This window comes from Cervus canadensis, chromosome 2 (genome assembly GCF_019320065.1).
Source record: "Cervus canadensis isolate Bull #8, Minnesota chromosome 2, ASM1932006v1, whole genome shotgun sequence".
In the NCBI taxonomy this organism is placed as follows: Eukaryota; Metazoa; Chordata; class Mammalia; order Artiodactyla; family Cervidae; genus Cervus; species Cervus canadensis.
This window is the reverse complement of record NC_057387.1, coordinates 98,667,470-98,676,390: the sequence shown is the minus strand read 5'-3', so window position 1 is coordinate 98,676,390 and position 8,921 is coordinate 98,667,470. Positions and strand designations below refer to the sequence as shown.

The following is an 8,921-nucleotide window of genomic DNA, read 5'->3' as shown; positions in this document are numbered from 1 at the left end:
GAGGGCTCTGGAATCTGGTTTATTAGCCGCTGGTGGGCATGGATCTTGGGAAGCATCAGCAGCTCCGGTGGGGGCAGGGGCTGGGCACCCCTCAGGCTGCTCTCTCCTCACTCCTGCGTTCGGGGTAGGTTGAGCTGTGAGGAGAAGGAGCGCCCGGCGAGGGAGGGACAGGAGGCAGGGAGTACCATCTGTTCTAGCATCCAGCACAGGCCGCGTAGGCGCAGATCTCACACGTGCTTGGATCCGCCGCGATGGCCCCTGGACCGGCGAGATGAAGCCCGGTGAGAGCAGCTTCCCTTCCCCAAAGCTCCCTCCCTCACCTGAGCCAGAGTTTGGACACCCGCCACCCAGGAGAAAACCAGGCCTGTCCTTTCTGACCAGTGGGGCTTTTCACAACAAACCAGGACACAATTACCACCCAAGCCAGCCAATTAGAAGAGTCTACTCAGACCGGGGCTACAGCTGAGACCAGAAGAACCCAGAAGCCCAACAGAGGGCTTAACAGACCCACCAATCAGAGTAGAGCTCGTCCTAGAATCCCACCAATCAGAACACATCTCTCCCTTGCGCGCTACAAATTCGGAAGTCCATGAGCCCCAGGCTCTTCAGAGAGAGGGTTACTCACCCAGCCTGTCCAGGATCTCCTGGGCGTTGGGCTCCTTGCAAAGAGGCCGGAGTTCTTCGGGAAAATTAGGCAAGCTACAAAGGTTGGGAGCGATGAGCCCACCAGAATTTCTAGGGATCCTAGGCTCCTGGAGCTCCTGGAGGTCCTTGAGCTTCTTCACCGATTCCAGAGAAAAGGAGAAGTCTCCATCCTGAGAGAGACATGTCCGGAGTGTGAGGCCAGGCTGCAGCCTGCTCCCTGATTGCCTCCCCCAGGAGTGACCCCTCTCCCGGCCCAGAGGCACTTAAGCAGTGTTTGCCGTACATGGCCGCCAGGTGCTCTGCTGCGGGGTAATATGAGGTGGTCAGAGTTCAGGCTTTACAGCCAGACACTAGGCTTGTATCCTGGTTTTGCTTTGGAACCATGAACAGGTCATTACAATCCGGGAGCCCAGGTTCTACATGTTATATGAGGAATGGAGAAAACAGACACGAAGTGTCAGGGACACAATAGGTGTCTACTAGTGGGAGCCATGGTGCCCATCTGTGGGGAGAGACCCAGAGCTGGGACCAGATTCAGGCTTCCTGAATCCACGTGGCTGTACCCAGGTTGTCTTCACCTCTGCCTGAGAGAGGTGTGGGCTGATCCCCTGGCCCCCAGCTCCAGCCTGGTGCCTGACTGATGTTTGAGAAGCAATAAAAGACCTCTCGGGGCCTGGCTGTGGAGCCAGAGTGGGGCCCCCAGTGAGTGCCAGGCTGGCCTTTTAGCTGGCATCCACACCAATAGGGACGCCCTCCTGTCAGGACCTTCAGGGTGTCCAGGTGATTTCTGAGATCCAGGTCAGGGCTTTGGCTAAGAAGTAAGGTCTGGAACGAAACTGAGCTCCTTCACTTCCCAACCACGTGCCCATGACAAGTTAAAAACTCTAAGGGTCTGTTTTCCCCCTCTAAGAAATGGGACTAGCAATTCCTTCTTCGCAAAGTGATCCTGGGGCCCCAGTGAGACACCAGTGGAGCCTGGTCACAGAAAGCACTCTGTAAATTGGCTAGTCACTTGCCTTTCCCTAACTGTTTCTCTTCTCTCTTCCTGATCTTTCTATGAGTTTGAAAATGAAAGGTGTAAGAGGTAGGGCTGAGAAGGAGATCCGTGGGGCAGAACCAAGCCTTAGACATACCCCACCCTCAGTCCCCAGGGAGGGGTTACTTTATCAGAGAACAGGCCCTACACCCTGGAGGTAGAGAGCAGTCTGGGCAACAGTGGGGACAGAGAACTTACCTTCACGATGACTCCCTCTGTCAGGGTGGCCCAGGCGCCAAGGAGGCACAGGGCGGACAACAGGAAGGTGTTCATGGTGGCAGCACCCAGGAGAGAGGAGTCACTGGTTCTGGATGCCAGGGGGAAACAGTGGGACTTTTAAAGAGGGCAGGGTTACTGAGTAACTCAGGAGTCTTGATGAGCATCTCAGCTGCTTGATGGTCAATTCAATCCTAATCAGATAAGGCTTAAGACCGCCCTGGCAGATAAGAGATCAGTCCAGGGAACCGTCAGAGCCCCAGCCCCTCCCTGGGCTCCCACTTTAACCCACCACTGGATTGGGTTCTGCATTCATTCACCAACCACTCACACTCAGTGATGGCTCCGGGCCAGGCCATGTGCCAGGGTGGGGCTGCAGACTCCGCCTAGCCCTTATAGAGGGAGGCCCAGGCAGGGGCAGTGCAGGGTTATTAGGGGAGTGGGTGGGCAAGGGGAATGGAGGGGCCATTCACCCAGCCCAGCGGCAGGGAAGTTCAGGAAGTTTTCCCAAAGGAGGTTGTGCCAGCACCCGGTTTTAGAGAGTGAGTGAAAATTTTCTTAGAGAAGGGGCCAAAGGTAGAGGGCCATTTTTTGCAGAGAATGCCACATGTGGGATAGCAGAGAACTAAAATAGGCCTGGTAGAAGCGGGGAAATGTAATTCAGCCTGTGGGGAGGAGGAGATTTCAAGGGGGCTTCAAGTCATGAGAGATGAGATGACCAAGGCGGGTACTAGGTTTGGCCACTGTGACTTTGAGAAAGGACTCAGCTCTGTCATCCATAGGCCTGGATTCAAGCCCCATTTACTGCCCCATTTTGATGTGTGTGAATTTGGGCAAATTGTTTCATCTCTGAACTTCAGAGCTCCTTGTATTTCCTCTGGGGACCAACATGATAATGCATATCTCTTGGGAGTGAGAATTAATGAGGTTAGAAAGATGCTTACCTCAATGCCTGGAACACAGAAAGCATATAGTACAGCCCGCTGAGTTACCATTACTTTGATCAACAACAGCGCAGCTTCTGGTTCCCTTTGGCCCTTCTGGGGATCAACCGCCTGGTCTGAGCCACGGTCTGTTCTCATCCTGCGCTGGGTCTGCTGTCCTGTCCATATAGCAAGTTCAGATCATCCTTGAAAGTTTTTTCTCCTCCTTCCTGCTTCTCTCACTATCTCCCTCTCCCTCCACCGCATCCCTTTCTTTTTTCTGCTCCCCCTCCCGCAACTAACTCAGCCTAATCGCCTCCATCCTGGTCTTTCCTGCCAAGCTCAACTCTGACTTTGAATATGTGGCTCCATTTGCCTTGGAAGGTTTTTTCCTTCCTCGTCATTAGGTGAACTCCTACTTAAACGTTAAGGCCCATATCCAATAACCCCCACTGCATCCTCAGCTAAATAATAACCTCTCTTTGTTCTCACAGAACCAGATAACATTCCCTACCTGGGATCTTGTTGAGTTGGGTTACTTGGGTGTGTGTCTTTGCTCCTCTAGACTCTGACCCCCATGAACTCTATACCCTGGCATAGTGCTTGTTTATTGTGTTGTTTTTGAGCAGAGCCTCCAGGACACAGAGGAAGGGCAGCCCTAGGAGCTGCTTTGTTCCAATCTACAAACCAATCTGACTGGAAGCCAGGGAGGCTCCAAACAAAGAGGTGGGGGTGGAATCCCAGGGTGGGGAGAGTCAACACTGTAGGGGAAATTGGAGGGAACTTCAAAGGGGTTCAACCCCAGGGAGGAGCAAGAAACACTTGGTTATCCTGCCCTCTCAGGCTAATCCTCAGAACCAGACTAAACTTCCCTCCTTTTCTAGTGTGTGTGTGTGTGTGTGTGTGTGTGTGTGTGTGTGTACACAGAGGTGTGTGTGTAAACTGAAGTGTGTTAGTGTGTGTGAGGGGTACGTATATATGCTGAAGTCTACATATCCAGAACAGCCATGTGGTGGCCTCTGCTAGCTGAGAGTTGGGTGGGAGTGAACACCGGTGGAGGGTTAGGTATGGACAGGGTACAGAAGGATTATGGATGGAGTTTGGGTTGAAGGTAAGGCTAGAATCGGTAGAATTTATTGTGACTGGGATGGAGGTGAGCACAGGTACACACCAGGAGGAGTGCAGCTGAGGTTGCTGCTGCCGTTGGAATTGGGGTTGGGTGGACCTGAGCTGGGCTAGTGTGGAAGCTGGGTTAAGACCACTCAATAGGTTTCCAATTGGGACTGGAGTTACCTTAGGGCAAGATGAAGTAGCAGAGAGTGATAGGAGTTCAGGTTAGGACTCGAATTCGAGTTTGGGTCAGGATCAGGGTGGAGCTGAGCTTGGGCATGGGGTAAGGGTCAGGGTAAGTGTTAGAATTGGGGGTGCGGCTAGGATTAGGTTGACGTGGGGACTGTCCCTGACATGGAGGTCGGTTGGGGTTAGGTTCAGGTTCTGTGCTTGGTTAAGGTTGGAGTTGAGTCTGCAGTTGAAGATGGAGGAGTGGGTGGGGGTCAGGTCTGTGACTGGGGTTGGATCTGGAGCTGGACTGGGATTCAGTTTAGCATCAAGGATGGGGTTGAATAGGCTGCTGTGAGATGAAGGAGCCCTGTCTCTGGTTCCCTTTGGTTTTTCAGTCTTTTCCCTCTCGAGGCACCATGCGATTGGGGTAAAGGGAGGGGGCTTTCGTTCTTGAAGCCTCTTTCCCCATATCCCCTTAGCCAGGGCTGACCTAGTACACACCAGGGGTGGGGTGGGTGGGGGTCTAGGTGCATGGGAGTGACATAGCTCCACACTGTGGGAAAGAGGAAATGGCTCCCAGGCCTCAGCCCTTTGGGCCTGACCCTCCCCAACCCTGCCTCTGACATCTACCCTGGGAAATGGAAACCAGTACCCTCCCTTTCTCTCCCCGCCAATTCCCTGGCCCAACCTGGGCCCAGGTGTGGATCCAGGCCTCCTACCTCCTCTCCTGCATTGAAGCTGCTGGATCTTGGGGCTCTCTTGGAAGCCTGGGGTTCTGGACCACCCCAGGCCCACACCTGAGTCCTGTGGTCTTGGTTCCCCAGCACCCCGACACCCCTCATCATTCCTTATAGGCAGCAAGTGGGTCGGTCTGGGTGGTTTGGGGCCGCTCACATCCAAGGCCACCTCTTCTGACAAACTCCTGAAGCTCCATAGCCTACCAAGCCATACCACTTCTACCTGCCTCCCCACGTGAAAACCCATCAGTGGCTGCCCAACACCTTCAGAAGGAAGCCCAGACTCTCTGTCAAACCTCGTCATGGTCAGCTCCCTGCTCACTTTTCACGAGGATCCCAAGTCTCCCTAGGAGTGGGCTGGAAAGAAGGAGCCCAGACCTGGGGCCCTGTAGGTCAGTGGTCCCAACATTTTTGGCACCAGGAACTGGTTTCATGAAAGACAGTTTTCTCCACGGACCAGGGTAGGTGGGTGGGGAACGGTTTGGGAATGATTCAAGTGCTTACATTTACTGTGTACTTTATTTCTATTATTATTACATCATCTCCACCTCTGATCATCAGGCATTAGATCCCAGAGGTTGGGGATTTCTGATGTTGGTAGAATAGCTCCAGCTTTAGAGCCAGGCGGCCCTGCAGTAGAGTCCCCACTCATCAATGAATAGTTGTATGCTCTCTCTGAGCCTCAGTTTCTACATCAGAAAAATGGAAACAATGACAAGTATATTGTGGATTTTGAATTGCCTGGAAAACCTTCCTCACTGGCTTCCAGCCCCAACAAGCCTGTATTAAGACCATATCTGTCCCCTGGGCTCCATCAGCTTCCTATTCTTTCCCCTGATAAAACCTACCAATCTGTGCCGCCTGCTCTCTTGCAAACTCCTGAGAGCAGAGCCTGTGTCTTGCTCCGTGGTGGCCCCAGTACCCACACAAGGCTTGGAACTTATCCGCTACCCCTGATCCCGCAGGAGGCCAGAACCAGTGAACCAATGAAATTGCTCAGTCGTGTCCGACTCTTTGCAACCCCATGGAGCGTAGCCCACCAGGCTCCTCCATACATGGAATTTTCCAGGCAAGAGTACTGAGTGGGTTACCATTTCCTTCTCCAGGGGATCTTCCTGACCCAGGGATCAAACCCAGTCTCCTGCATCACAGGCAGACGCTTTACCATCTGAGCCACCAGGGAAGCCTGGAGACCAGACAGGCTGTGGTATTTGGACTAATCACAACATTAACAGTAACAGGAAACGAGGATTAAGCACTTTGTCTGGGTACGTGCTTTACAGGTGTGGAAACCAGACCCCGGCCTGCAGCCCAGCTACCCCTCACCCACTCTGGCAGCTGCCGGGATTCCCCCCTGCTATCGGGGTGCCCTCTGGACTCTGTGAGGTTGCCGACCGCCATTGTTTTGGCCTAGAGGTTGTTGAACTCTTGGGTTGGGGTGACCTCACCATGGTTCCAGTGTGCCTGTTAAAGCTGGGTACCCCGAGGCCCAGTCCTCCCAGGCCTGGTGACTCTGCTTCCCTGAGGGCGGGAGGCCTCAGCTGACCCTAGGAAGGAAGGCCTAGAGCAGAGCCCAGGTGGGAGACTGGAGACTCCCATATTGATCTGTGTGACCATGAGGAGGGTGTGGCCCACAGTTCACAGCCTCCCCATCCCGCTTGTAAACACGTCCTGGACATTCATCCGAGAGCCCAGAACCGCCTGAGGAAGACATCCCAATGTATGTGAACCTCCTAACAGCTCTGGGAATACATGAAGGGTCACCGTAGAACCCCACTTTATAGGTGTGGACACTGAAGCTCAGAGGCCTGGAGAGGTTAAGACAGCACAACTTTCCTGAGGGTGCGGGCAGATGCTTCGGGCGCAGTTGCCCTGGTGGTGCTCAGCATGAGGGCACCTAGCCAACAGAGAGGGAGGCGCAGACATGAGCATGGGGCAGGCCGGCTCAGCCTAGAGGAAGGCGCAACTTTTCAGACTCATTGCCAAGGTGGACTTGGCAGCAGCTGTGGTCACAAAGCTATAAATTCCAGAGCAGAGGCCAGTTCTCACAAGTGCCAAAGAAAAGATGAAACTTCTCCTTGGTTCATACCTCCTGCCCTGTCTTCCTGGCCCCCATCTTCGCAGAAGGAGGAGAAGAAAGGTGCAGCCAGAGTCAGACCCTGTTTTACAGCGACGCCCATTTTACAGAGGAGGAAAGTGGACAACTGAGTGGGAATTTGAAGCCTGTTGGCTTGAGCTGAAGTCCAGGTGGGGGTTTAGGGCTCCCTACCCCCCAGGTGCTGGGGTGGGCAGGATCTCTCCCATGATGCTCTGGGGGGGCAGCTGGGGAGTAGACAGAGGGTGTGTCTGGTTGTTTGCTCGGCGCTGTCATCTCATGCCCCAGTGGCCTGGTGAGGATGAGGCACCTGGGGAGCTCCATTCACCATCTGCTCCCCACATGGCAGGCCAGCAGCTGCCTCATGCCCCCAGCAACTACCCGCCCCCCCCCCGACCCCAGTCACCTGTGGGCATCGACCACAGAAACAACCCCTGCACCTAAAGGCTGTCAGGGAAGGAAGGAGCTCCTGCCATGTGCCCCAGAGCACAGGCTAGAGGGAAGAGATGACACAGGCACCCCCCTGGGGCTCCTCGGGGAGAAAGGTCCCCCTGGGGCCATGTCTGGGGACACTTACCAGGCCAGGTGGTGTTTGAACGGGGCCTTGATCAATGGGAGGATTTGGACCGACAGAGATGGGGGCTGCACAGCAAAGGCTGGCATCAGAAAGCCCGGAGTAGGAGGATGGGCTGAAGCAGAGAGTGACACCCTCTGGCTGTGGGTGAGCAGTCAGAGGAAGCTCTACACATCAAGCGGAGGCATTTTGCCCTCGACTTGGTGACCCTGGGAAACCAGGGAGGAGAGGAGAGCTGTGATTTAGAAACGCCATCATGGCCCTTGGTGTTGGGAGTGGACCATCTAGGCATGGCTGCTGCACTGGTCTAGGAGAGAAGGGGTGTGTTCCACCCGCATGGTGCCCTGGGAGGGCCAGGGGTGATTAGAAGGATGGTGTCACAGGGGAATGATGGGTCTTGGCCTGTGGAAGAGAAGCAAGGGAAGGGGGCAAGAAGGGAAGGTAGATGGGCCCTTGGGACCTGCAACGTGCCAGGGCCTGGGCTGGCTGCTTCCATCTGACTGCTCATGGATGGTCTCATCAACCCTTTAATCCCATTATACAGATGAGGAAACTGAGGCTCGGAGGGGGCAATGTCTTGCCCAGATGGAATTTTAGGTTCTTCTGACTGCAGAGTCTATGTTGTTTCCATTGTCTCAGGTGTGATTCTGGCCTTTGAGGCCTGCAGGGAACGTGCTGAGGCATAGGCCAGCAGCTCACAGTAGACCAGTTTCTGGTCTGACCAGGAAATTCTGGGGGGTGGGGGGACAAGGAGGAGGGTAGGAGCTGCCCCGGGGCAGGAACAGGTGGTTTAGATAGATCTGGGTAACTGTCCAAAGGGCCACAGCAGGAAGGAGCAGTGACAGGGGCCAGGCCAGGAATATGATGAGAAAGGGGGGAAAATAGATCTGAGAATCCTAACCCCAGCTCTATCCTCAGGCAAGTGTTTCCTGGGGCGGGGGCCGTAGGGGAAGACACGAGTGGCTGATGAGGTCAGGAGCCGTCCGGCCGTCCCTTCCGACAAAATGCTTTCTCTCCTGTCTGCGGTTCGTGGTCACACACGGGCACACCAAGGCACACGGTCACAGTCAGACAGGCAACACACGTACCCGGGCACAGACACACAAGCACACACATATAAGGCCTTGCTCACATGCTCGCAAGGCCACACGAGCACAGTCAGCACCCGTGGTTACCCTGACTTACGGGACCTCCACACACACGCGCCCCCCCCACCCCGACCCCACCCCAGTCACAGCTCACACACTCACACGCTCTCGGAGGACCGTTCCCGGGAAGGCCTCTGCCTATGGACGTCACTCAGGTGTGGGAAGGGTGAGAAGTGTCCTCGGGCATCTTTATTGCCATTGTTGGGACAGGAAGTTGCCCCTCTGACCTTCTGGGGGCTGCGTCCTGAGATGGGTGGCATTCACCC

At 54.8% G+C, this 8,921-nt stretch overlaps 1 protein-coding gene across 1 annotated transcript; it reads right to left on the bottom strand.

Moving 5' to 3' along the window:
- Positions 1–2,036, bottom strand: GUCA2A (guanylate cyclase activator 2A). Its single transcript, XM_043447894.1, has 3 exons — positions 1,880–2,036; positions 626–815; positions 1–258 (listed from the first exon to the last, which is right to left on the bottom strand). Exons 1-3 carry the CDS (start codon positions 1,952–1,954, stop codon positions 194–196), a joined length of 330 nt encoding a protein of 109 aa, XP_043303829.1. The 5' UTR covers positions 1,955–2,036; the 3' UTR covers positions 1–193.
- Between the last annotated feature and the right edge of the window lie 6,885 nt (positions 2,037–8,921).